The sequence below is a fragment of the Truncatella angustata genome, assembly GCF_020726525.1.
Source record: "Truncatella angustata strain MPI-SDFR-AT-0073 chromosome Unknown BKA67scaffold_8, whole genome shotgun sequence".
In the NCBI taxonomy this organism is placed as follows: Eukaryota; Fungi; Ascomycota; class Sordariomycetes; order Amphisphaeriales; family Sporocadaceae; genus Truncatella; species Truncatella angustata.
In genome coordinates, this window is record NW_025763388.1 from 2867034 (window position 1) to 2893961 (window position 26928).

The 26928-nt window shown below is 50.2% G+C and overlaps 10 protein-coding genes across 10 annotated transcripts; 4 read left to right on the forward strand and 6 right to left on the reverse strand.

The window, feature by feature from the left end:
• Positions 1–1608: 1608 nt before the first annotated feature.
• BKA67DRAFT_594883 (1-phosphatidylinositol-4,5-bisphosphate phosphodiesterase gamma-2) lies at positions 1609–3728 on the forward strand (the record flags this gene model as incomplete). The annotated part of the gene is made up of 3 exons (XM_046105100.1): positions 1609–1851; positions 1923–2311; positions 2438–3728. 3 exons carry the CDS (start codon positions 1609–1611, stop codon positions 3726–3728), a joined length of 1923 nt encoding a protein of 640 aa, XP_045954705.1.
• A 73-nt stretch (positions 3729–3801) lies between these two features.
• On the reverse strand, positions 3802–4264 carry BKA67DRAFT_662910 (uncharacterized protein; the record flags this gene model as incomplete). The annotated part of the gene is made up of 2 exons (XM_046108093.1): positions 3802–4052; positions 4120–4264. 2 exons carry the CDS (start codon positions 4262–4264, stop codon positions 3802–3804), a joined length of 396 nt encoding a protein of 131 aa, XP_045954706.1.
• A 100-nt stretch (positions 4265–4364) lies between these two features.
• On the reverse strand, positions 4365–5233 carry BKA67DRAFT_540007 (uncharacterized protein; the record flags this gene model as incomplete). Its single annotated transcript, XM_046100717.1, has 4 exons — positions 4365–4602; positions 4654–5021; positions 5075–5112; positions 5191–5233. The coding sequence occupies 4 exons, from the start codon at positions 5231–5233 to the stop codon at positions 4365–4367; spliced, it is 687 nt and encodes a 228-aa protein (XP_045954707.1).
• A 700-nt stretch (positions 5234–5933) lies between these two features.
• On the reverse strand, positions 5934–6970 carry BKA67DRAFT_409857 (uncharacterized protein). The gene has a single exon (XM_046096740.1). The coding sequence runs from the start codon at positions 6838–6840 to the stop codon at positions 6274–6276; it is 567 nt and encodes a 188-aa protein (XP_045954708.1). The 5' UTR covers positions 6841–6970; the 3' UTR covers positions 5934–6273.
• Positions 6971–7644: 674 nt separating this feature from the next.
• BKA67DRAFT_579819 (uncharacterized protein) lies at positions 7645–7910 on the reverse strand (the record flags this gene model as incomplete). Its single annotated transcript, XM_046103793.1, has 1 exon — positions 7645–7910. A coding segment is annotated over one exon (228 nt), but the record flags the coding sequence as incomplete, so codon positions are not given.
• Positions 7911–9128: 1218 nt separating this feature from the next.
• Positions 9129–11304, reverse strand: BKA67DRAFT_638850 (permease for cytosine/purines, uracil, thiamine, allantoin-domain-containing protein; the record flags this gene model as incomplete). The annotated part of the gene is made up of 10 exons (XM_046105721.1): positions 9129–9230; positions 9312–9560; positions 9618–10023; positions 10053–10257; positions 10302–10328; positions 10402–10593; positions 10869–10927; positions 10993–11083; positions 11138–11204; positions 11272–11304. The coding sequence occupies 10 exons, from the start codon at positions 11302–11304 to the stop codon at positions 9129–9131; spliced, it is 1431 nt and encodes a 476-aa protein (XP_045954710.1).
• Positions 11305–12115: 811 nt separating this feature from the next.
• On the forward strand, positions 12116–14331 carry BKA67DRAFT_540009 (uncharacterized protein; the record flags this gene model as incomplete). The annotated part of the gene is made up of 7 exons (XM_046100718.1): positions 12116–12514; positions 12544–12904; positions 13028–13446; positions 13555–13777; positions 13975–14044; positions 14099–14180; positions 14236–14331. 7 exons carry the CDS (start codon positions 12116–12118, stop codon positions 14329–14331), a joined length of 1650 nt encoding a protein of 549 aa, XP_045954711.1.
• A 633-nt stretch (positions 14332–14964) lies between these two features.
• Positions 14965–17777, reverse strand: BKA67DRAFT_409944 (thermostable beta-glucosidase B). Its single transcript, XM_046096741.1, has 3 exons — positions 17548–17777; positions 17035–17489; positions 14965–16969 (listed from the first exon to the last, which is right to left on the reverse strand). The coding sequence occupies exons 1-3, from the start codon at positions 17662–17664 to the stop codon at positions 15058–15060; spliced, it is 2484 nt and encodes an 827-aa protein (XP_045954712.1). The 5' UTR covers positions 17665–17777; the 3' UTR covers positions 14965–15057.
• Positions 17778–20756: 2979 nt separating this feature from the next.
• On the forward strand, positions 20757–22410 carry BKA67DRAFT_594886 (sugar transporter; the record flags this gene model as incomplete). Its single annotated transcript, XM_046105101.1, has 3 exons — positions 20757–21574; positions 21629–22074; positions 22133–22410. 3 exons carry the CDS (start codon positions 20757–20759, stop codon positions 22408–22410), a joined length of 1542 nt encoding a protein of 513 aa, XP_045954713.1.
• Positions 22411–23925: 1515 nt separating this feature from the next.
• Positions 23926–26661, forward strand: BKA67DRAFT_579831 (primary-amine oxidase). The gene has a single exon (XM_046103794.1). The coding sequence runs from the start codon at positions 24158–24160 to the stop codon at positions 26519–26521; it is 2364 nt and encodes a 787-aa protein (XP_045954714.1). The 5' UTR covers positions 23926–24157; the 3' UTR covers positions 26522–26661.
• The last annotated feature ends 267 nt before the right edge of the window (positions 26662–26928 follow it).

Here is a 26928-nt window from a genome sequence, read left to right on the forward strand (position 1 = left end):
CAACTTGTGACACAAGCTATGACAGTTTCTACAGTTGATATAGAATACTGTTGTAGTGAAGGATTTGTATGATGCACTGAAAGGAAGAGCCTGAATCTACTCGAGCATAGGATAGTGAATACGGTGCTCGCATGAGCGTGGGATCGCAAGTATAACGCTCTAAGCGTGAAATGACACTGTCAACTAGTATATAGAAGTCTAAGTCTACAAAAGAGAATATCGGTGTCCAGAAAGTGGGCATACACCCACTGACTAAGTCACGTGATCACCACTCCCCAAGTTGGATGATCCGAGAGCTCGTCGTCTTAGTGTATGGAGTGCTCCCCATACACTGTGGCCATCCATAGTCATCCATATTGCCACACAAGTATATACCGGTTATTCATCTCTACCCAAGGAAATATCATGTTGCACTTATGGCAAGATGATCAAACTTGATAGTCCGTAATCCGACCGCACGAGTGTGCAAACGAATGCCCAGTCGGAGATATCAACCTATATCACATCACGACTTACCCTTCTTGAACATTGCGGGTTTGCAGTGACTACGAGTATGTCTGATTATTTCGTTCGTCCAGATTACTGCTAGACGAGCGCTGGCTCACTAATGCGCTGCTTTGAGTGGTCACCATATACTGAATTGGCATGCAAAATGCTGTATTTGTGCGCGGCTGTTACATAGGTTAGTGCTGTGTACAGAACATAGGTTAGTAACTAGGTTACAGCATCCCTGTTGCGCCATGAATGGTGGGGTTAGTTATCTAGTTAGCCGCTTAGTGTAGAACGAGAAACGCGGGGCGGTCACCGCTCACATCTGTGAATAGGGGAAGTGGATTTTACTCATGGTCGGCGGTGTAAGGTTCTCTCACAACGGACTTTACTTGACAGATCTCAGCAGTGGCAACTGAACTTCTAGTGTCACTTGCCTGTGACAAAGCCGAGTGTGATGAATCTAAATTAGGTAACTCATACTGACACGGTGGTGATTTGTTACTTGTCAGCCCTGACCTTAGCACCGTATGATGTTAGTACGGAGCACCCGATAAGATCTCTGCAGGTGATCGCTCGATAAGAGTCCGCGAAACCATGACGTAATTGAATTGGCTTGAGGCTACTTCAAACCTCCGACCCTGATCAATCAAGACGGTCGACTCGCGTAGAGATCCAAGTGTGCCATGTGCATACATTTCCTGTTTGTTCAGTCTGAGCTATGCATTTCTTCTCGGCCCAGTCTAGCGGCTCCCAGCTGACCATGCGTTTGGTCGAAACCCCATTCGGTGCCAGCGGGCTAGCATGGGCTCTTCCTTGCCCAACTTGAGACTGTACGTGAATCAAATCAGGGTCCCGGTGGAGAGACGTCACAGACCAAAACCCACCGTAGAGTGCAGCTCACGGTCCAGCTCGCTTGCCAAGATTACTGCCAAACAAGCTCGCGCCATGAAAGCACGAACCTGAGAAAAAGAGGCTCGGTCAAAGATTATTCTCCCAACGATATTCCCAGCGATCTTTGAGAGATCTGGCATGGTTTGAGCGTCTGATCTTTCATCACGCCAACTTTCCGATTTACACTGTCATTCCTTTCTCCAAGCGACGACTTCGTGGGGGGAAATGGCCGACAATACTGCCCCTCCTGTCGGAGCTTCGGTGCACCAAGCTGGTGGTGGTCAGCCTGGTGGGGAGGAGCGCAGCGTCAAGGAAGTCAACCCGTCCCTCCTGGCGCATCTGCAGCAGATTTTCAAGCGCCATGCTGAAGATCGAAACGCATGGACTAAGGATCAGGTCATCGCATTCTTGCACCATGTACAGGCCGACAGCGTGACTGACCCGTCCGGCGACATCGCGACGAAGGGCGTAAGTCTGAAAACTCGAGCTACCATGCAGCCTTGGTAAAATGAGCCCCGAACATCCTGACATGGTTATAGGAGCTGGATCTGAATGGCTTCTTGCAATATATGACCTCACCTGCTGCAAACGCACTGGCACCTCCGCCGAACGAGGATTTCTCTTGGCCTTTGAGCAGCTACTTCATAAGCTCCAGCCACAACACTTACCTCACAGGTAATCAGCTATACAGCGATTCCAGTACCGATGCTTACAAGAATGTCCTTCTTCGAGGCTGTCGCTGTATCGAAATTGATGTGTGGGACGGGGACGACTCCGATTCGGAGTCCTCGGTTAGCAGCAGCGATGAGGAGTACGCCGAGAAGAAGGCGCTCAAGAAGTCAAGCCGTAAAGAACGTCTGGCTAAGAAGTTGCCTGGCTCCATCACTCGCCGCTTGGAGAACACGTCCCTTGGCCGAAAGCTTGAGAAGTACGCCAGCAACGATAACGGCGCCGAGAAGGAATCAGAGCTTGACAAAAGCACCACCAAAAACTCGGTCTTGAGCCAGGACACGACATCGACAACAGGCACGTCACTGCGCACAGAGACATCCAGTCCCAAGGCAGTGGGTATCGAGCCGCGAGTACTTCACGGCTACACTCTTACCAAGGAGGTCTCCTTCCGATCGGTCTGCGAGGCGATCAAAGAAAGTGCTTTCGCAGTGACGGATTTGCCCCTTATCGTTAGCTTGGAAGTCCACTGTTGCTCTGCCCAGCAAGAGGCCATGGTAGACATCATGAGCCAGGTCTGGGAAGAATACCTCTTGTCGCCACCGCCCGCAGACGCCAAGATCCTGCCATCTCCAGGTGAGTTGGCCAAGAGGATACTGGTCAAAGTCAAATATGCGCCCCCCGGTCACAGTGGCGCAACAACCACCCCGGATAGCGACCGTCTCCCTCCCGAGGCACAATTAGCAAATGCCGACGCCGTCGCTCAGACGAAAAAGAAGCCTTCTAAGATCATCGAGGCCCTCAGTCAACTCGGCATTTACACTCGGGGTGTCTCTTTCAAATCTCTGAACCAGCCAGAGGCCGTAATGCCGGCTCACGTCTTCTCGCTCTCAGAAAGCAGCGTGATGGAGGTACATGAGAAGCAAGCACCGGATCTATTCAAGCACAACCAGGACTACATGATGCGAACCTATCCCTCCGGGATGCGCATCGGCTCATCGAATCTTGACCCTCCCGAGTTTTGGCGTAAGGGCATTCAAATCGTTGCGCTGAACTGGCAGAAGTGGGACGAAGGTATGATGGTCAACGAGGGCATGTTCGCGGGCACGGGAGGATATGTTCTAAAGCCTGAAGGGTACCGTGGCAAGAAACCGCTTGCGACAAGCGACAAGAGACCTGCAGCTATTACGACGGGCGAAATTGTGACAGCTCCTCTCGCCCCGACTCAAATACAGAGCCAGACACTTGATCTGCAGATCACCGTTCTTGCTGCCCAGAATCTGCCACTGCCAAAAGAAGACGACAACCCTGCCAAGCTCAAACCATATCTGAAAGTTGAGCTTCACACCGAGCCTCATCACACAATCCAGTTACGCCAGTCAGGCAAGGCCAAGGAGGGCGAGTACAAGGCCAAAACAAAGACGATGAAGGGTGTCAATCCAGACTACAAGGGGGAGTTGCTGGAGTTCAAAGATGTCGAGGGCGTCACTCCCGAGCTTGCATTTGTGCGATTCCTGATCAAGGACGATGAGATCGGAAAGGATGACCTAGCTGCGTGGGCATGCATTCGACTAGACAGGCTGAGACGTGGATATCGCTTCGTCAAGTTTATGAACAGCCAGGGCGTAGCAAGTCAGGGTGTTCTTCTGGTCAAAATTGAGAAGAAGTTTACTTAGCTACAAGTTTAACCAGTACGGCCATGGTTTCAATGTGTGGAGGTAACCACGCTAGAACAAGAGCTTTGAAACCTCAATTCCAGCACGCAGCTTTACTGGTCCATAAAAGCTTTCCCATATGACGTTGAGGGTCTTCATGACCCTGGAACTGCTCGTAGTCCCGCTTCGAAGGCACTTTGCGCTTGAGTCTCTCGTCTTCCGAAGTCAAATCCGATGAGTCAATGTATATCACATCCACATTGGTGACTGCTGTTGGTGTCGAGGCAGGCGGGGCTGGTTTAGCAGGATTGATTGCTTCTGCCCGTGGTACCTCACCAGCAGGATCTGTAGGCGCTACCACCAGGCTGGAGAATCTATGGCTGGTACTAGTAGTAGGTTGGAAAATCTTCACCTGTCTCATCTGTCGAGACTCTCTCGACTACTTGACGCTTCTGGAAGATCTGTCCTAATAGAATACCATGCCCAAACACGCCGCCAGAACAGTAGGCGCCGAAGAGTTTGCGCATCGTGATCCCATGTTCTTCCCAATGCGACATATCGACCGTGCACTGCTAAACATCTTTAGGCTTAAATGTCCCAACTTGATGCCGTAGTTCTGGCAGCGACGAATATCTTGCATACGGAAACGTGATTTTGTTAGGTATGCCGTTGTTCCGCTTGGCGACTTGAGGCCATGGGTAAGTTGTTCCTTTCGAGAGGCATTTGATAACAGTATTGGCCAAAAATGACGCTTCCTAGTCTGGTTTGTACGTCTTCCGAGAAGTCTTCGGTCGACACTCTGGACTGTGGGTGAGCACCTGTAGTGATGAGGGCTAGAAGTACTGTTTTCGTTTGAACCTTTAAGTCGGTTGACAAGTCTTGGGACTCTGATATCCTGAAAGTGTCCAGCAAGACGCGTCGTGCCGATTAACTTCACACTACTTACAGTTGGGAGAGCAGCTGGATATTATCGATGGTTAGTTGACCAAGATCCGTTTCTTGTTCCAAGTCGTCACCTCCACCGCCCAAGCTAATTTCTGCAATATCTCGACTATCGGATGAGCGTGCTACAATGGGCTGAACCCGGACGACAGGTTTATTACACGTGGCTGAACATGCCATACTATTCTCACGAGAGTGAATGCGAACATTTTCGTCAAGTGTCAGACAACCTTCCTGCTTGTTGTTTCCGAGGCTACAGCCAACGAGATATGATGCCTCTCTAGCGTGATGGAACTGCGCAGCAAACCGTTCCGAAGATGGCTTCGCAACAAGAGATATGCACACATCGATTTTGTACCCGTCTATATGGATCTGGATCGCCATCAGAGAATGATGGTAAATGTCCCAACATGGGAGATACTTACCTTGGACTTCAGTGCCTTTGATAGCGCGGTCCAGACCTCTTCATACCCATAGGTTCATGCCTGTATACAGAACACAGTATCGTCGGGATACTTCGTGACCCTCAACAAAAGCTCACGCAAGCCTTTCGACTTGGGGTGAAGTGCACAGCCGCCCAACATGGAAGTGTCGAGATAGATACGATCCAGAGGTCGTAAGCCGAAGGAGTACTCAACAAGACTAGGACTCCTTACCATACAATTAATCCACCACGGCTCGCTTCTGATGTCGCCCGTGTACAGTATCGCTTCTTTTGTCGCCTTCGATCACTGAGGACCCGCGTGAGTCCTTGGGTTACAGTGTGAGGAGTCGAGTGAAAGTAAGGTGACTTACAGAACATGACGGCTACCCGGCAATGATTCGCATCGAACAAGGTAACTTGTATATGATTTCCTAGCTCAAGCCCCAGCATCATTGGCGTGTCAAGTGGGACAGTCTTTAGAAGCGATTTGAGATGTGTTTATGTCCACTGGGCACTTTTCAAGCTGAAGCAAAATCTTCCGCGTGGCTGCCGAGCAGAACACGAAGGGTGATCTTAGAGTCTCCAATCCAGCCAGATGGTCGCTGTGCACATGGCTCAAGAAACACGCCAGAGGTGGACGGCGACCAGGATGCGGCCGAAAGAAGTCAATGGCGACGTCGGGAAACTCACGGACAAATTCCGTCGAATGTTGACATTATGTGCTGCGCAGTGCGAGCATGGGAAGCACATGGTGAGTAATATTCAGGCTACGTAGAACGGGTACATCTGAAGATGCAGATGAATAGGAACTATGGTAAATGATGGACGAGGTAGTATTTTGACGATGAGGTTGCAGAGAGCCGACGCGTGGCGAATTGGCAGCTTGGGATGGCTGTAAGGGGGCGTGGCGGACGGCAGCAGGGTCCCAGAGCGAGCTGCCAGTGGGGCCTCGGCTGAAAACAGGCCACAATACCACTGAAGAAGCTCTTACGGACCTAACAATAACAGGCAATGCTTTCACATGGCTTGTTAAGCTATCGCTATAGAGATTCATTGGTTTCTTACTGGCTTCCCTGTAATTACCCATCCTGTCTCATATTATCCTAGGTTACTAACCCAGCTTCCGTAAGAATAGCGCATAGAATTTGGTGGCTCCATCTCGCCTCATGAAAGATCTGTCGAACAGGCGGCAATCGAGTACTAAAGTGACACATTATATCTGCTACGCTGGATGAGACGTACACTTCTGGCGCATGACGGCCTCGGCCTTGGTGAGAAGGAGCTGACCCTAAAGCTAACTGGCTTCAACAGCAATTTCACTTTGCAATTTCCAACACATTCGAGCTCCTGCAACGACGCTTGGAGTGCCTCCAATAGCTGATAAGCTTGTTTTACATCTCCAGGCTCTTTAGCGAGCAGGAAGAGGTAGATGAGATAATCCCACAAATAATCAATTGCGTGCGCGCGTCTTAGTTGAAGCATATTAGTGAAGATACGGCCGCCACATACGGGTTGGAACACACGCCGAGGCAAAAGTCCATTCAATGATCCCTTGCCCATGGCCGCAACGTATGGCATGAAAGCTTGAGTGTTTACAAGCGATGATGCGAAATGTCTTCGAAGATTTGAATCAAGACCAGACCTTGCGCTTGCAGTCGTGGGATACATCAACGCCCATGACAGGAGGATCTGGGTGCCACCGTAACACAGTTGTAAAGAGTCTGTAGCAGCGTTAGCTACTTCTACCGTTTTATGATTAACGGGCATGATGAAATTTGTGACAAGGGCGACAGACTGTTGTCACGCACTTTCGATATTCGTGTGATGTCGAGAAGAAGACAATGTAGAAGAAGGTTTTGCCAATCTGCCAGACGTGTACGGAGTATCGAAAGGCTATCGCTCGTTGGTTGAAACTCTTCGTTGCTACCATGAAGAGGCTTGATCTGGCTTGAAGGAAAGAATAAGCTCTTGACCGAATCGCATTCGTCATGCGGACTCACAAACTGCAAGTAAGAACCTCGTGTAACAATTGGGGCAAACGTATCATCTCAAGATATCTCGCTGCGATGGTGGATTGGAAATGGGCATCGCCCGAATCTACAATGTGAAACAAATCATCGTGGATATCCTCATCGTATCGAAGATCGTATATATTGAGTATCGTCGTGTCAAACGAGTTTTAGTGGATATGAAGGGGATTTCCATGACATGTAGACGACCACGCATTGGTAGTAAACACTGCCCTCCACAACGTCTTACGTAAAGCTTTCTCCGACGGCTCAATATCCCATACACTGGGATCGCGGTGCAAGCCGATCATCTGCGCATAGGCTGTCGCCTGGGCCGTGGATGTCCAGGTGCTTGGTGTTTCGACGCTGTTGACGCTTGGGGGCTGAGTATGCAGCAGTAAGAGGCACGCTTGCAATTGCGAAAGGCTAGGGGCTTCCAGCTCCCGGCTCAACAAATCGTAGGCATAGCTCACCAATTCATGCTGCTCGAAAGGGCATGTACCGTGGAGAGACGGATATCTGGCCAGAACATAGATGCCAATGCGTATACAGCCCCCCTCAAAGAGGCTGGAATACTTGTCTTTGTGTCATGGTATTATCTCAAGGAGCGCGTCTTGGCAAGGATAGGAAACACGGGAGAAATGTGTTGGAAATACAACCGCACAAGGCTGGACCCAAAAGGCCGCACCAAGTCCTCGATTGCATCTGATTTAACTACTAGGGCTCTATTCGTGTGAGGCGGGGATTTATTCTCAAGCAGGGAGGAAATGAATTGGCGATTGAGTGATGGGATGGCTTTCGTGGTAGACCTGAATAATGTTGGCATCCACTTTGTCATGATCATTGATGATAGCAGATCTAAACGTGCTAAGAAGCTGATTGTCTTGCTTCGAAGCCGGTCCCACGCAATGCGCTGTCCTACCGACATTGTTCTCAAGTGTATGGCCCTTGGGCCAAGTCCTCGAGGAGGGCGAAACCTATAAGATCGGCGCAGCGAATACTCCTGCCCTGGTCGATGTGGTTCACAGGCTGGTTCGTCAAAACTGGGCTGGCTGTGGTGGCGACTTGAGTATTCACAGGTTGTTGAAGCTGTGGACGCTCTGCCGTTCTCTCGTAGCTTAACTCCGAACGAAAACCGTTCTCTTTGCTTTCACGGTTCCCAGTCGTATTGAATGACGCCTCGCAAACCAGACCGCGTTGTCTACAAAAGCTGCCTGTTGTGATCTGTGAGCTTGGGGGTTGTTAAGACGGCTGACGCGCACGCTCACAGGGAGGTTCGGCGGGGATTACACAGGCGGTTTTTCTCTTCCGACACCTGTCGCAAGGCCGGCTCTTTCTGCTTCTCCACGTTCTTGCCTCGCCAAAACTGCTTTTGATTTTGGACTTGCCTACCTGCGACTCAGTCTCCCGAGGTGCTGTATGGCTTGCCTGCCGCTGATGTTAAATGTTAGGCATGTATAACAAATTGGTAGGTTGGCTGAAAATGCCCTCATCTGTGGGATACTTGGAAATGATGCGCTCGTACGGTCGGTTGACTTTGACTGGGGTACCGGCGTGTGCCACGTAATTAGTTGGCCGTTTTACTATGGTAGGGGGTTCGCCGATGCTAGGACAGGACGAAGTACCGCTGAACAGGGCCTGCTGAGGACACCTCAGGGGTGATACACATGGCTGGCGACGAGGACCCATTTTCTTAGCACTACCTAGTCTAGACCAGAGAAAGAGTTAACGCAAAGCTATGGTCTCGATCATTATTACGAGCACCACAGCTTCATAGTGTCTTTCAACAAAGTGTCATTTCACCACGACGAGAAGTAGATATCTTTAGATGCCACAGGTTTAGAAAGCATACGCTAGTGTACTGTCCGCTACAGCTGTTTTCGAGCCTCTCTCTAGAACTAACTACAGGATCTGTCCACACAGTAGCTTCATTTCCGCATGCCACTCCAAATCTGTCAGCCGCCCCTAACTATCTATATTGCTTACAAGCGTGGGTCTATGGTCGATGCTGTCAAGTAGGAATCCTAACCAAATGCGCACACCAAATTACCAAATTACAGCCGACGGGTTGATGCAAATAACTATTTTGTCGTTTCTTTCTCGGTATCTTGGCATTCGAGATGCAGGCCAAACAGAACCAAAGACGAACTACGCGCCCGTAACAGACTTGTCTGAATGTTTTGTTGGGTTTGCTCCATGGAGATTGCAGCCCTGTACGTCTGGCACTACCTCAAATGCGGTATCCCATCGTATATGATGAAGGCGATGCATTTCCTTAGCCTCAGGCGATTGATTGGCGAATGCGTCAACTGCAGAAGCTGGAAAGACTCCATGAAGGATAATATAGCACAATGCGCCCGAGAGGAACCCATAAACACAGTTCAAGTCGTAGAATTCGGCGACACTGTTAGGAACGGTAATGGACGTGTCTACTGCGGCTATAAATCCAGGCAGGCACATTGCGATGCCAACAAGCCACTGTGTGTCTTCATTTAGCACAATGAGAGTGCTACTTATAGCGGGGAACATGCCTACCGCAACAGGGGCACGCCAATTGACGCCCTTATTGTACCAGTATATGCTGATTGCATCTCCACGGTAAAGATGCTCTGGTTGAAGTTTCTGTTTGTTCACAATCAAGTAGCTCGCAGCCATCATGCCAGTCATCGGCGCCAAAAAGACGCCATACCCAGACAGGACCGTAAGAAAAGTCGTCGCAGTTTTTACTAGCCGCCAAGGGTAGACGATAGGACATAGAATAGCGGTTATATATGCTGCCCGTCTTACATTGATGTACAGAGGAAAGATCGTAGACAAATCTATGCCACCAGCGAAAGCGTTGCCAGGAATGTTAGTCCCCATTTGAGCAATCGTCAAAGCTAGCCCCGCAAAGGCTACCGTAGCGCGCGTTCCAGCACCACCACCGTCGCGTTCGAGCCGACTAACGAAAAGAGTCGGCGGATTCCAGACAGCCTCTCCCCGAGACGATTCTGGGTAGCAGCCGTGACTAGGATGTCGAGAACCGATGCGAATATGCTATAGATGGGGAAGGCAAATGCCTGACCCCAATAAGCATGCGCCGGTCTGCTGGCATAGCGGGCGAAGTCGTTTTGATTTATAATCCCTGCAGCGATAGAGCCAATGGTCTTTATGATCCCCGAGATCATGAGCCATACTACACTAAGGTTATACATGATTGGCCTGTGAGCGGTAGTTCACTGTCAGAGCCTAGCGTTGCGCCAAACCCTTCCGGGCCCATCGTTGCGAGAAGCCCATATTAGGAGGACTAAGAAGAACGCTAGGGTAATAATGCTCGAACCGTTAAGTAGTTTTCGTATACGATGAGAGTGTATCCACAGGAAAGGGATGGTTGAGACACAGAAAATGACATAAGCAATAAATTGTGCAGAAGTCATGCCAGTATCGGAAGGGATTGTGTTCATGACGTTTTGTTCAAGATCGGGGTCCCATGAATGAAGGATGAGGTACACGTACTGCCCACCGACCCGAGCTTAGAAGCCGTACTTGGGTATCGCTGTCAGTGGCTTCTCGATTGTCGTGCTTGACTTGATCGCAGGTCTTCTCACCATGCTAGAACCTGTTAGCGCTTCTGATAATGCGCAGACACAATACAAAAGGGTATGCTCACCCAGGGACAAAAATATACGATTCCATATCACGAACTAGGACCCCCAAACCCCCCATACCGCTCAACTGTAAACAGAAAATCCGAGTAAGATCTATGAGATGCTAATATCCCATAATCTGTGGCACAGGAGGACATACTGTTGTAATAAGCACCTGCTAGAGAGCTCACAAGAAGTGCAGCGGTTGTAATAACGTTTCTGATGAGATTGCGAAGATACAAGAGGATCAGTGGCCAGAATCTGCACCTCTGGGAACACTGCACTTACAGATGATCGCCTGCCACCAAGTGAGACCCAATGGAATAAGTGCACTACCGGTGAGGTACGCTGCTATGCTACAGTTGCATAGCAGCCCTTGGAAATCTGTGGTAAGATTGACGACTCCAGGACCTGTTCCTACTCACTCACAGGAGTTATGGAAAGTCAAAAAGTTTCCAGTGCGCCTCTCGACCTCGAGCGGTCCAATGTTATTATTCTATACGCTCGTTTATGGGCGATATTGTTGGTTGAGTGGATGTTTTACGATCCATAGAGATCCATACTCTGGCTCGGTTCGGTTGAGGAAGAGTTGACATGATTGTGATATCTATTAGCTGGTGACTGTATCAATTTCATGGGAGAGTTTCTCTGACAAACCTTCGTAGCGTCTGTAGCGTCTTGAAATATATTTAACTATTTTATGTGTGACATTCAAAAACAGTGGGCCTATTGTTAATAGATTGACGGTAATCTTAGGATATATATTTGTTGCTATGTCAAGCAAGTTGAGGGAGCACGTATGTTAATATCTTTTGTCAAGATTGTCTTTATCTAAACTCCGGCATGGCGTGAGAGGCGCTAAGACTGATCGGCCAACTGACGATTCACTTCTAGCTATTGGACAACCAATAAACCATAGGGGTAAGCAAGCATACTATCCGAGATTGTGGACAAGTGTGCCGACCGGACATAACCTGCATCTTCTAGGTCATGTATTTATTTGTTTATTATCTGTTCTGGTCTGTTTTCTAGTTGGCCTGTCCGATTTACGGTCTTTGCGACTCGATGTTTTATGCTCTCCCAAAAAGTCAGGTTATGCAACGTTAGATAACAACTATAGTACCACCTAGAGTTGGCCGATCTCTGCTATTCAGCTCTATTGCGGGACTACCCGGCTAACCACCTACACACAGTTGCTTTTAGGAGGTACATTGGTGATCGTTGTTCAAGCGGCCATAACAAGGATCACTAGCATTGAAAGCGTGGTGGAGACATCGTTTCGGGGTCGTAAAACGTGCTCAACAGATACCCATATGATGAAATCAACAACAGCATTATAAAAATCCACTCTCCGCCGCGAGGTGTTCCTGAAGCAATTCAACCGCCAACGGTGTGTCACATATCACTATGTCCATGTATCGCATCGGACTCGACGTCGGTGGCACTAACACTGACGCCGCCATCCTGGATATCACGGCTTCGGATACTCCGGGGCGTTGCGTTCTGGCACCCTACAAGACAGCTAATACGACAGACATAACCAGCAGCATTGAGGATTCTATTCATGCGATACTTGCAGAGTCTAGGGTGGAACAAGGACGCGTACTCAGCGCCACAATTGGAATTACTCATTTCATCAATGCGCTGGTGGAAGCAGACTCCAGGAGACTGGATCGAGTAGCGGTTGTTCGTCTCTGCGGTCCTTTTGCGAGACAAATACCTCCGTTTCCCATTTCCCTCTCGGTCTACGAAGAATCTTGGACGGAGGGGCATACTATCTCGATAGCGGGTGTGAAGTGTTCGGACGTGAGATTTTACGATTGAATGTTGAACAGATTTATGAAACAACACATACCATCGTGGGTCTTGGCATTACATCGGTGGCTATTGTCGGCATTTTCTCTCCACTAGACCACCGAGGACTCCAAGGCAAAGCATGCAAGCAGCTGATGACCAGCAAGGCGCCTAAATTCAAGGTAGTATGCTCCCATGATACCAGCCGGACTAGGTTCGTTGAGAGGGAGAATGCTATGATTCTCAATGCTACAATCTTGAAGACGAGCACGCAAGTGACGAGGGGTTTCAGACGTGCAATGGCCAGACTAGGGTTACACTACCCTCTCTTTCTTTCCCAGAACGATGGAACAATTATCGATGCGGACACTGCCGCACGAATTTCTGTCAAGATATTTGCTTGTGGGTCTACAAACAGCATGATTGGTGCTGCTTTTCTCGCCGGAATCCATTGACAAGCAACAGCCGCCTGAGTTGAGACAGAAGAGTAATATCTGCGTCACGGCACCACAATACTCGTGGTAGATATCGGAAGCACCACGATAGGCGCCTGTGCGCGTTTGCCTTCTGGATTCCCTAGACAGGCACCAGGCTTCGTCGAGGTTGGGGGCGTACAGACTGCTTTCTCTATGCCGGAAGTTGTCTCCATCGGGCTAGGAGGTGGTAGCATTGTTCAAGCCAGCGGCGGAGCAAGTGGGGGCGTTAATGTTGGTCCTGGCTCCGTGGGCCACCGCATTCATGAAGAAGCCATGGTCTTCGGAGGCTCAACTGTCACATCAACCGACATCGTCGTGGCTATGGGCAAGGCCTGTATCGGCGATGCTACACTGGTCAAGTATCTCACGCCTAACATAGTCAACAGTGCACACCAGGAGATCAAACGGATGCTAGAGAATGCTACCGATCAAATGAAAGTATCGTCAGCGCCTGTACATGTACTTCTGGTGGGTGGAGGGTCTCTTCTTGTTACTAAAGATCTTGACCGAGTGGAGAAATTTATCCACCGAGTATACTAAGGAGCTGCTAATGCCGTCGGAGCTGCTATCGCCAAGGTTTCCGGTGAAGTCGATTCAATTGAGCTTCCCGAAGGACACGACGAGAGGGCCATTGTCGTCGTGGCGCAGCAAAGAGCCATTGAGGAAACCATTGCGAAAGGCGCATTGCGGGATGACGTTCGGATTGTGGAAATCATCCAAACGTCTTTGCAGGATATGGACAACGGAGCAATGAAGTTGCAGGTGAGGGCCGTAGGATCTCTGGCAATTCCCGAATCCCGTCTGTGGTTTGGCGCGAGTCAACACTTATGGAACGTGAAGAGATCGAGCAGGATGTTGGAACCAAAGTGAAAGTATTTGACGCCCTAAGCCCTGTCGCAAAGCCATGCATACAGATCAACCTGGAATCATATCGCCCGGATGTGCGAGATGGGATCTGATATGTCTCAGAAGTGGACCTAGAGATGATTGCCATAGGCAGTGGTATTCTTGGTACCGGTGGTCGACGGCGATGCAATGGGAAGGGCTTATTAAAGAATGTATCATGGTAAGAGCAAAGGTCGAGTCCTTACCAATATCGATGCATGCTGATAATTTGCAGCTTATCTACTTTTAGTGTGTATGGGTATAGCCTAACGCCGTGCGTTCTCTCCGATGCTCGCGGTAACGTTTCCGTTGTCATGGTAAGATTTACAAATCGCTGCGTATATCAAGAGTCTGCTGATTCCCGTGTGTCAGAATATCGACACGCCGACGCGACTGGAGAAAATATTGCGGAAAACAGCTACAGAGCTCGGCCTTGGATATGCTGTCTGTGCGAAGGAAGAAGTGTAATCGAGACGTTCAGTGTGACAAGAGCGAAAGGGTAGCATAGGAGGTTTGAGAATGCCGGTACTAAGATAAACACTCAGCTCTCGTCTGTGCCAGGTGCAAAACGATTGGTCTAGCCTATTAAAATGACATACCTGGAAGGTCAACCCCCAGTAATTTGGAGAAGACTTTGTCGCTCGCCTTGCGGCCTGGACTCTTGTTACCCAATTTGGGGACCCCTGGGCAAGATTGGCTCCCCGGAATTTCCGGCGATCTGGGCGATCCTGGCTGTCTAGCGGTCGACTTAGTGCATGTGACACAACTTGCGGAGAAATCTGGGGTCCCCCCCATATTAGTGCTTACAGGGTCGAGATGTAGGGAAAGATTGGATTTTGGGGGTTGTAGAGAATCCTATAAGGCCAATTCGGCAGAGTTCTCTTAAATTAGGTGATTATTATGTTAAAACTGTTGAGGATTCCGACAACAGTTCAGCAGTGCGGTATACGGCACGATACAACACGATGCGACCATGAATCGATCATAACGCTGAATGCGTCAAGATCAAGTGGATACATAAAAGAAACGAGATCCCAGCAATAGGAAGTAACGCTTGAATTAACATGGCAAAAAAGGGGTTGCTCGAAGGTACAGATAGCATAACACATGAAATGACGGTTATCAATGTCAATATTCGCTAGACAGTAATTACTCATGGATCAGATGTCATCCCGAACTTCGACTTCCTGACATTTACAAGTGATTCCAACAGGATGCTCTCGTTACTGCAAAATTCGCACTCAGCTGGCCTACCAGAACCCCGTATGTGCCTGCATCCATTCTCCAGGCCACTTCTTGCTCATCCCAATAACTACACGCTACTTCGAGATCAGAGCCCAGAGATATTGTTTTAGATTCACCAGGCTGAAGGAAGATTTTCTTGAATGCCTTGAGTTCTTTAGCCGGACGCCAGACAATGGTACTGTCGGAGGGGGTAACGTAGAGCTGAACCACTTCGTGCCCTGCCACACCGCCTGCGTTGGTCACCGTAACCGAACATACTAGGGTTTGATTTGAGCTGCCAGCTTCCGTTTTTGAGCTCAGGTCGCTGTAATTGAAAGTTGTGTATGAAAGGCCATGACCAAAGGGCCACCTGACCCTTTCGAGCTCCGGGTGGCGATAACCCATCTGCAATCCTTCTGCATATTTCATGACAACAGTGCCATCGCTCAACTTCTTCGCTGGGAAGTGTCCGAATGACGGTGTGTCTTCTAAGGTCTTGAACCACGTTGTCGCCAACCGGCCACTAGGGCTCACCTTGCCCGTCAAAATATCCGCCAACGCTCGTGAGCCTTCCTGGCCAGGGAAGTGCGCATTCAGCACAGCGTCCACGTCATCCACGAGCTCGCTTATGTCGATGGGGTTGCCGCAGTGCAGTACCAGAATAGTACGTTTCGATGCTGCCGCTACCGCTCTGATTAGTTTGGTTTGGTTTATGGGCATCCGGATCTCTTCTAGATCATAGCCCTCAGACTCATATTGCCCATTCCGTCCAGCGAAAATGATGCTGGTGTCAGATATCCTGGCAAGCTCCACGGCATTCTCAATATCTCGATCCTCGGAGCGAAATTCCTCGAAGCAGATAGATGCAGCATATGGGGTAGGTTCGCCGGCGGTAAGCTTCTCAGGAGATTTCATCACCAACCTCAAATCGTAAGCCTGGTCGGCCTCCATCGTAATGTCGTGGCGGGATTCTAGCAAGATGTGATTGAAGATAAACTGCTCCGTCGATACTTCTTTCTTCTTGCCCGAGAGTACTTCTGTACCATTGACGGTCAAAGCAAAGTCGCCGGTCGTACGCACCGCCAAGGTGTGTTTCCCGGAGGTGGTAGGAGTCAGTTTTGTAGTGAGCTCTATCCGCGAGCCAGGAACGTCAAGGCCTTTAGGGAACTCCCCCAGCATCCACACCTGAGGCTTTCCTCTATGCTCGGTGAGAATTGGCTCCCCAGATTGCTCGTTGAAGTAATTGACTTCGATCCCATCGTGCCCGTCGAGAGTTTTGAGGATCTCAGTGGGAGCGAGAGGAATAACTCTTCTGCTACGCACACCGGTTGTGTACTCGAATATGATATTTTCCGGAGCGGCTTCTCGCAGCGCATCCAAATGAGATACCTTATACTGTGGGACGCAGGATGCACTGCCACCACCCGTCACAACTGGATCCTTCGCATATTCTCCGATCACCGCAACTTTAGACGATCGAGAAACATTGAGCGGTAGGGCCTCGTTTGCGTTCTTGAGCAAGATGATACCACCAGCTGCCAGATTACGGGCTGTCTGACTCGTAGCTTCGTCCACGTCTGACCTTTCAGGCTCATCTTGGTGACAATCTCGTGTTCGATCGCGAAGCTCAAGCATTTTCGCCACGCGAACATCGATTTCTGACTCTGAGATATCTCCTGATTTGACCGCGGCCACAAGCTTTCTGGCTCGATTCACCGGAAAGGGCATTTCAAGATCGAGCCCTGCTTTTATTGGGCCCTCAGTAGCATGAGTACCAAACCAGTCTGACATGGTGATGCCCTTGTATCCCCACTGTTCGCGTAGTATCTCCTGCATGAGAGGGTGACTATCACTACAGAACTTGCCCTCGACTTTATTGTAACTTTGCAGAGTTAGCCTGAACAACAAAATAGCCTCCTGGCTTTATGTGATAGTGTATTGACTTACGCCATCATGATACCGACCGGATCAGCCACCCGTAAAAGATGCTGCCATGCTGCGAGATATATCTCGCGTAACACCCGGCCATTCACCGATTCCTGAACGTCGTAGTAGTGCCTCCAAAGCTCGGAATCATTGCATACAAAGTGTTTGGGGCAGGATCCCACTCCGTTCTTCTGCAAACCATTGCTGATGGCTCCTGCCAGCTGCCCAGAAAGTAGCGGATCTTCGCTGAAGCATTCAAAGTTACGGCCTCCACGAGGATCGCGATGGATATTGATCGTTGGGCCCAGCACAACTTGAGCACTCTTCATTCGGGCTTGCTTCGCGAGCCTCTCCCCTAGCTCCTCGAGAAGCTCAGCATCCCATGTTGACGCAAGACACGTCGTGTTCGGGAAACATGCAGTCGACATCTCGCTCTCATGTTGAGATGGGCGCACACCATTGATGCCGTCGGCAACCTGTAGTTTGTTAGCACGTCTTTGGAGCAATCATCGGTTACAAATTGTGAAATGTCACCTTGATCTGTGGGATGCCCAGACGCTTGATGCCACCGGTAGATGTGAAGTTCTGGCCCGACAGGAGAGAAACTTTCTCCTCCAAAGTAAGCTGTGGCAATAACGATTGAAAATCCATGATGACAAAGAGTTGCGGCTCGTCTTGTAATCCGTCACGAAGCAGGGTGGTTATGCACAAACTTGAGGACTATGCCACCACAGGAAGATGATCAAGATGGTCCCTCATAGATATAGGGCACGACCAAGGTTCGTTGATATTCACACGGTTGATGCCGAAACTACTGCCGGCTCTCGCCAAGCCACACCAATGACTTGCTTGGTGGGCGGATATTCCGGTATGCGCTGGTGATCATGGTTGGTGATTCAGAGCACGATGTTCCCCGGATATTCCGCTTCACGTTTGTGGGGAACCTCAGTGAGCTTGATCGTCAGCTCGAGTGACTTCACTGGCTAGCACACCAGAAAACGCGGGGTTCGAACGTTTTGTGCCCCGAAAAAGAAAGCGGCTCAGCTGGGGTGCATTGATCCGCCGAACGGTCAGCCGCCAATTATGATGCATATATTGTTGAAAGGCATGCGATTAGGACATTTGCGATTGTTACTGCATTTGCTTTGAAATCTATGTGGCCGGTTAGAGAGCTCTGACTCACGATAACTCTTGGTTTCAGCGGGATGTCTCACTTCTGTCAATGGCCTTGACTCCACTGTCAGAACTCTGGCGGATTCGGACACTGCACAGATATTTGGGCTGACTTCCCCGTAGCGAAGCGTGCTGCTTAACATCGCGGGAAAACGCCCATGCAATCGATCTGGTACCTGCCCCATTGCCCTCCATACCATAGTGCACGTGTACAGAGCAAACTTGTGGCAACCACCAGTCCACATTGAGATACGAAGACAATAAGGCCTTCAATTGTGTCAATTATATTCTGTCACGGCCAGTAAGCTCTAGAATGAATATGGTTTTACTTAATACATACCCACCGGCATACAAGCACCGTACTTCAAAACTTGAGACCTGTGGTTCACGATGCTGCAAATCGAACAGTCTACTGTATAGCTACGAGAGAACGGCCTCCCACAGGTGAATTGTCTGCACTTGTTTTCATCTGTTCCATATAAATCCCATCGAAGCGGCAGCCATTGGCTGCGAATTCTCTCTCGGCATCAGGATATCTAGAGGCCTTCCTGCCAGATCAATCCCTCAAGCTCTTTCAGCCACTCTGGCTTCATGTCAATGTGTGATTTTATATCATGTTGATACAGGTATTGTAGCGCAATGTAGCGAATGATGCTGGTCGCCATGTTGTTGCCGTCGGTCGCTGTAGGGGTCATCTTTCAGTGTAATACAGTTCTTCCCATTCGCCGGTTTGTGCGGGCTTGTTCGCGACTTATTAGATGAACATACTGTTGTCAAGGATACCGGCGAAGGAGCCTCGAATCGATCTTGCGCACGGCGGGCGGGAGTCGGCAACATGCAATCTCGAGATCGTTGGCAAGCACAAGGGCTCCTATGGGAGATCTGAACTATCAGGTAGGCATACGCCCTAGAAGGAAATCGATTCAATATTTCTGCAATGCCGTTTTGTTGATGCATTGAGAGTCGCACGTCCATGCATCTGCAGAGTGCTTAGTCGCGATACTTGCAATTCAACCTTGCCATAGTCGTGCCTAAGGCGGTTGCGAGACGCGCTGGTGAAAATGTTCAAGGTCGTCCGCCTCGTCGGTTATGTTTAACAAGTGGATTCAATGATACCCGTAAGATATCGGGCAAAGATGGCATTGCAACACGTCTAATGAGAGAGGCGACGCGAACCCGGTGACAAGTTGCTCTGATCAATCATGGGGTGTGGCTTTTGACTGAGACAACATCTTTGGCAGTCCCGATTACGAGGCTTGGGCCAACAGACTTCCTCCATAAGATTTTTACGTAGTCTAAGCTATTCTGGGGTTTGGATGCAGGGGCAGAATTGTTAATTCTCCAACTCGGTGGAGTAACTTAGGTTAGACCATCGCAAATAACGGCGATGTGGCTAATATGTATGTTGCGCAAAGTCGCGATAGATTCGCAGATCGACGGGATAGTGAGAAACTCGGGTCTTGGCACCACGACTCTACAACTTTGATGACTATATTCCCAGTGTTGATGCGCTGTTCATCAGTGCGCGCGGTACTCCTTATAAAAGTTTCTTTTTTGGGAAAGCTGAGTTCAACTTCCCCTCATAGCTATAACCCCAAAGAAACCCCCACACGGCGCTATCTTCTAAACCCAGCAAAACTTTTCTCAGGGCGCCACCCCTGTTGATAAGACAGGAATATAAGCAGATAGGCGAGCGTCTGCCGCATATCCCGCAGCCGTCACTACCGACCACAAAAGTCGCTTCGCGTTCTGGCAAGCAGGCAACCCTACTGTACTTTCGAAATCCGTCGAGTCTCTCTCTTTACGAGGATGACGCTGTAGTGATATGTCGTCACTCGTGCTTTGCAGTAACGGTGAGTGGCATTCGGCACAACTGTGACGCCTTTTAATAAAGGCATGCATGTCCGGATCCGTAGGTGTACATGGGTCATTTCCTGGTTCGCTTACGATAATGCAGGCCAAGGCAGCCCATGACCGCCACTTGCTCGACAAGCTCAATGGTCAAGCTCACGGGAGGCGTCTTGGCCCTGTCCAGCCGGGAGCTTAGCACACCAACGGTTAGGCTTTTGTGCCTATGCGATATCTTGGTACCCTCAACCGAATAGATATACGATGAGTTTTGCGAGGATTTCGCACGCAACATCAAGACATCGCGGCCACTGTGTTGCTCAGGTTCACAATGGCGAACCCACACGGGAAAATACCTCCTGGCTCGCCCACACTTACCCCGGGCACGAGTGGACCACCACCCCATCCGCTCGTTTCTCGGATGGCTCCTCCCAAGAATTCCCCAACCAAAAAGCCTGGAGGACCTCCACAATATCCACACCACCGACCCTTATTCCCGAATAGCGCGAGGTTGATAAGCCGAAGAAGTGGTTCTCAGCTAGCATTTGGATAAGTTGTTCCGATGACAGCGTCGCAAGGGTCGGTAAGCTCGGGGCTGGGATCTCTCGAAGATCTATAAGAGCCACATCTTGCCATCATCCCGCGAGATGACATCCATCGTCTCTCTATCCCGCAAAGGTGTGTCGAAGTCTGCCCGCCTTTCGAGAACAAAGCAAGCAACGATGGCATCCCCCGATGGCTTTTTCCAGAACCGGAGGGTTTACCTCTTGACAGCCGTGGCCTATATGGGAGCACTGCTCTTCGGTTTCGACACCGGTGTCATGGGTTCTGTTCTGGCCATGGATTCCTTCAAGCTCGACTTTGGCCTTCCGCTGGAAAGCTCAGGCTTCGCTAGCGAGAAGAATGCCAATGTCTCGTCAAACGTCGTGGCTCTCCTCACGGCCGGAGCCTTCTTCGGCGCCATCGCGGCGTCGATCATCAATGATATGATCGGTCGACGTGCAACCCTCTTCCTCTTTTGCACAATCTTCATGGTTGGAGCCGCCATCCAGACGGGAGCGACGCATGCGATCAGTCTTATCTATGCTGGGCGCATCATTGCTGGTCTGGGTGTTGGTGGGCTGAGCGGTGTCATGTCCGTGTACGTGTCCGAGAATGCTCCACCAAAGATTCGTGGACGCATCGCCGGGTTGTTTCAAGAAATGCTTGTCATCGGTTCAACCTTTGCTTACTGGCTCGACTACGGAGTGGCAAAGCATATTCCAACTGGCACCAAGCAATGGCGTATTCCTGTCGCCATTCAGCTGATTCCTGGTGGCCTCATGTTGGTCGGCCTTTGCTTTCTCAAAGAAAGTCCTCGATGGCTGGCCAAGAAGGGACGCAACGAAAAGGCCCACGAGTCGTTAGCACATGTACGATGCAGAGGAATGGAGGATCCTCTGATCCTTGCAGAGATGGCTGAGATCCGAGCCGCCGTCGAAGAGGAACACTTGGAAATGGAGGGTTTCTCGTGGAAGGAGATATTCGCCCCAGCAAACAGGTTTGTATATCCAACATGACGTCAAGAAGTGGCCCTGCTGATACTCCGCTCCAGAAAGCGATTCGTCCTGGCGTTCTTCGTCATGTTCTGGCAACAATTCTCCGGTACCAACTCGATCGGGTACTATGCGCCACAAATCTTCCAGACCATCGGCATCTCATCGTCTGACTCCTCTCTGTTCGCCACGGGCGTATACGGAACCGTGAAGGTGGTTGCGACAGCCATTTTTCTACTTATCGGTATTGACAAATGGGGTCGCAAGTGGTCTTTAGTCGGCGGTGCGGTCTGGATGACAATCATGATGTTGATCATTGGTATCCTGCTCGTCAAGTTTCCCCCGAACCCCAATGCCGATGGTGTAAGCAGCGCCAGTATCGCCATGGCCGTCATGATCTACCTCTACGTCATTGGCTACTCGGCATCATGGGGACCTACTCCCTGGGTCTTCGTGTCGGAGATTTTCCCGACTCGTCTTCGTGCCTATGGTGTAGGAGTCGCTGGTAAGTGGATCCTCGCCAACCCATGTCACACGTAAATAGCTAACATTCTGCTCCGTAGCTGCCACGCAGTGGGCCTTTAACTTTGTAATCACAAAGATCACGCCGATCGCAATTGCCAGCATTGGCTGGAAGACTTTTATCATGTTTGCTGTATTCTGTTTCGCTATGGGATTGTTCGTCCTCTTGTTTGTTCCTGAGACCAAGCAACGCACCCTCGAGGAGATTGACATCATTTTTGGAGCTGTCGATGCAGAGACTCGTCGTCACGATGTGGAGAAGACCTTGGACGCCAAGAAGAAGGAAGCTAACATGGCCGAGGAAGAGCGTATTGAGTAGGGCAGGTTTGAGCTGCAGGGCCTGTTCATGACAGTGATATCTAGCCTATAGAATATAGAGAAGACTCAGTGCGATAAGCCAAGGCCCCAGAGACATCGAGCCGCGTTGACAAAGCCTGCCTTATTTGCACAACTGCTTGTCTTGACTGACACCCGATATTGCACACGCTGACCATTTATCAATCACCCGCCTCCATGGACTTTTGAAGTATTCAGGTGTTCCGAGTTGATCAAATAGCGTGACTGGTACGTTGTCTGGAGGCTGAGGCTGAGGTCTTGGCTAGCTAGGCCTAGAGTCTGTACCTGGTCGTTTGCCGGCAACACCCGTCTTTCTAGTTGCCATACAGCCTCTTCGGTTGTGTCCGAGCATACCAGAAGACGTAAGGCTAAATATATAGCCAAAAAGATTAGTCTACGCCTGCATGCTGAAACCACGATCTTTCAAGAGCGTCACCGCAACGACCGCACTTATCGGGGTCTTAGAAAGGCTGCCACCGGCAGTTCAACAACCAAGATACGACCAAAGTTTGTGTTTGGGAAATGTGTCCTAGCTGACGTGGTGATGAGTGACGAATGATAAGAAAGAAAGGTGGGGGGGTTTTAGGCAATAAGAACTTAGTGATGGTGCCAGAAACGTGAAGTTTAGTAGACGCTGTTGTAAACTAATGCCAAGGCTATTAGAGCGCATAAGACGACAAAGATTTGGGATTTGCCCCGCACTGCATAAACCACGATGATTTTGTACCTGGTTAATGTCGGAGGTGAGATCTTTGTACATTTGCCAAGCCCCAAGTTTAGCCAAGCAGTGTTAGTAAACAGTAAATAATAGATGAACTGCATGCATGACTTTCACACAGCAGATCAAGTCCTCGATGCGCCTGATTAATAAACTCGAGACCAGTTAGTGACTTGTGCCCACGAAGGGGAAACTTCAGGACCACTCACGACGATAGATTATGAGGTTCGAAATATCTACTCTTGAGCAGAACGGGGTTGTTTCTGCATGGATTGACCTCGCCGTTTAAGTTGCCAAGTAAGCCTCAGCTTGGCAGTCAGCTATAGCGAGTTGCTGAGCGGCCTTATCTGACGGTGCTCTCTGTCTACTGCCAGGGCTCCGTCATTGGGCTTTCTTGTTGGGGTCTGCAGCTGCAGGCCAAGCAATGAACACAGACTATTTGCTTCGACAGGTCGTGGTAGCAATATATCATCCACTGGTATGATTTAGGACAAGCCGATGCACCCCATGAACTTCGGATTGGATCGAGTTTGTGTAGTTTCCTAAACGCGTGTTTGGCTGCCCTCTGATTCCTTGCTGATAAGGTTTATTGAGAAGAAGAACATTCGCATAAAAGATGAACCAGCCAATCACGATCATCAATTCGAGGGACATTCAGCTTTATAGAGTAGTGCTAAGCTTTTATGGTTCTCGCGGTGGAGCCAGCGGTGGGGAGTGGGGACCTTGCTATTCCTAGGCATTCGAGCTGTCAACACATCCTATCTTGGGGCCCACGACTGAGCTTACCTGGGTCTAGTCGCAGCCGCACAATGCTGGATTGCATCATTGGGTACACGAAATAGAAGCCTGCATCGTATAGACGATCCTGATCATCCGGAGATCTGTGAGGTGACCGGACGGGTAGTCGTGTATAAATACCGTTGACAAATCCCGCTCGGCACTTGGCAAACTCTGTCATGCTCGCTATACGAGCTTCTTTATACCGCCCGAAGCCGCCGCAGTAGCAGTCACGATGAGATTCGGTCTCATTTCGACGGTGTCGCTCCTCGCAGCAAGAGGCGTTCTGTCGACCAAGACCCCGCTAGGTTTCGAGCGACGCGCTCTACTGCGCGAGTTCTCCAAGCGCGCTGACGACTCTACATGTTCGACATGCTCACTGTACGAAGATGCACCGTCCACCGCGGCACCTAAACCCAACGTCTGGAGCTCGGTCTCGGCGGAAGACAATACGGCAGTGTGGCAACTTCTCCACGACCCAGCTTCAGGGCTCAATTTGACGGACGTGTCAGTCGCAGGTGTGAATGACAACTATCTGTTCTACATCGACACAGTACCCATGAACAAGTCGGAGGTTTTGCCCTACCTAGACGGCCCGGGACCTAAGCCTGCTCAGTATGCCAGGGCCATCATTTTCGAGGGCGGTAAAGAAGAGCCAGTGTCGCAGGAATACATGGTCGGTCCCCTACCAGTCAGCAGCGAGACAACAATCCAGAAACTGGACTACCTATACAACGGTGGTGCGGGAGGTTCCGTCCCGTTCAATGGCAGGACCTTTGATGCCATGCGGATCCTAGCATCCGATCCAATCCTGGTGGATGTCATGTCAAACATCACCGACATCACGGCGAAGCTGTTGGGCGGTGTTTGGTATGGAGACTACGATGAGAGGTCAACATTGACGTCCATCACAACCTCCCCGACATCATTCGACGGCAATTCAGCCTACCGTATTGTGGTCTTCAAGTTCCCCGGGCCGGCGTCTTACCTGCGCTCGGTCGACTTCTATCTCATGGTGGAATGCACAGGCACCGACACCTCTCTGTACAAGTTGAAAGGCATTGTAACCAACACCAGGTTCTTTCCGACCGTCGAAGACTTGCGCACAGCGTTTGAGGCAGGAGAACTGACGGAGCAGTTCTACGTGCCCGAGGACTATGATTGGGCACTAGTCAACCTCGACGAGTCAATGGGCAAGCGTGACCTCGAGGAAAAGTTCGCGCCGCAAAGCATCGCACTCGGTGGGAAACGCTACAAGCTCGACAGCGAGCAGAAGTATGTGGAGTATATGGGTTGGTCGTTCTATGTCGCCCACACGTTGAGCCTTGGTGTCATGTTCTATGATATCCGCTTCAAGGGTGAGCGCATCTTGTACGAGTTGTCCATGCAAGAGGCCGCCGCTCAATACGGAGGCTTCTCACCCAAAGCTGCCACCACACTCTACCATGATACCTACTACCAGCTAGGAGGCAGTCTGTACCAGCTCGTGGAAGGTTTTGATTGTCCGTTCGGGTCTTCGTTCTGGAACGTCAGCGCCCACGACGGAAACACGACAGTCGTCTTCCCTGATGCCATCTGCATCTTCGAATCTGATGCTGGCTACCCTCTCTCGCGCCATCGTGCGGCAGGTGGCACGACCCTATTCGGTTTCGAGAACATTGGGGTCACCAAGGCCTCTCTTCTAACGATGCGCTCCATTGCCACGGTTGGCAACTATGACTACCTCTTTGACTACGCCTTCCACGTCGACGGCTCTTTGGAGGTCACCGTCCGCGCTTCTGGGTACCTCCAGTCTTCTTTCTATTATCCAAACCAAAACGACAAGTGGGGCCCGCGGGTGCAGGAGGCCGTCCAAGGATCTCTGCACGACCACGTCATCACATGGAAAGCCGATTTCGACATCCTCGATACCGAAAACAACCTGGAAGTCACCGAGATACGCGCAGCGCCGACAGAGCAACCCTGGTGGCCCGAACTCGGTACCTTTGAGCAGATCGAGCTGAGCCGATACAACATGGAGACGGAGCAACAATTCAACTGGGCCGAAAATGGACAGAACATGTACTGCGTCAATCATGCCACCAAGACTAACAAATGGGGCACCAACAGAGGCTACCGCATCGTTCCAGGGCGATCTAATGTTCATCTGACCACGCTCAACTCGCCGTTCAGCCGAAACAACTCTCAATTTTCCAAGTCTCAGCTGGCGGTTACGCGGCAACATGACACAGAAGTGTGGGCCAACAGTATTCAGAACCTCAACATGCCGTACAAGCCCCAGCAAGATTTCTCTAAGTTCTTCGATGGCGAGAGCATCGAAGGAGAAGATCTGGTGGTATGGTTCAACCTTGGTATGCACCACTTCACAAGGTCGGAAGACGTCCCCGTGACGCTTTACAACGAAGCTGTCAGTAGCATCATGTTTGCGCCACAAAACTTCTTCGATAGAGCGCAGGATGGCGATTTGCAGAACCGACGATGGATCACGCCAGCCGAGAACTCTACGACGGAGCTGGTATACGAAAAGTTTGGTATCGAGCTCCCCCAATGTAGGGTGGAGCTCAAAGAGGGAAGCGTCAAGCCTCTCGAGGTTGTTTAAGCATGTAATCTAGGTCAGCATAATTATCAGGCCGTACCGCGATCGAAAATACGCACGATCTGCAAGGTCTCAAAGGTTCGATGACCGTCCTAACAACAGCGTCCGTTTCGTGCTCCGCGTGTGTCCAAGTAGCCACAGGGTATCTTCTTTCAAGCTGTAATGTTAATATCTATTATAACCCCAATACGGAGGGACCAAATCGCCAAGGGGTCCACACTACTGCCCAGCAATCTCACATATCCCAGCAAGCGTGTTGTTACAAGGATGGCCTTGATGATCCCGAATGGCGTTCGCGTCATTTAACCGGGGAAAGTCATCATCGGGGATTTCCTTGCTCAAGTACTTGCAAAGTGGATTTCAGCCTTGCGACGGTCGAAACTCAGTTCCATTTCCCGCAGCTTCGCCAT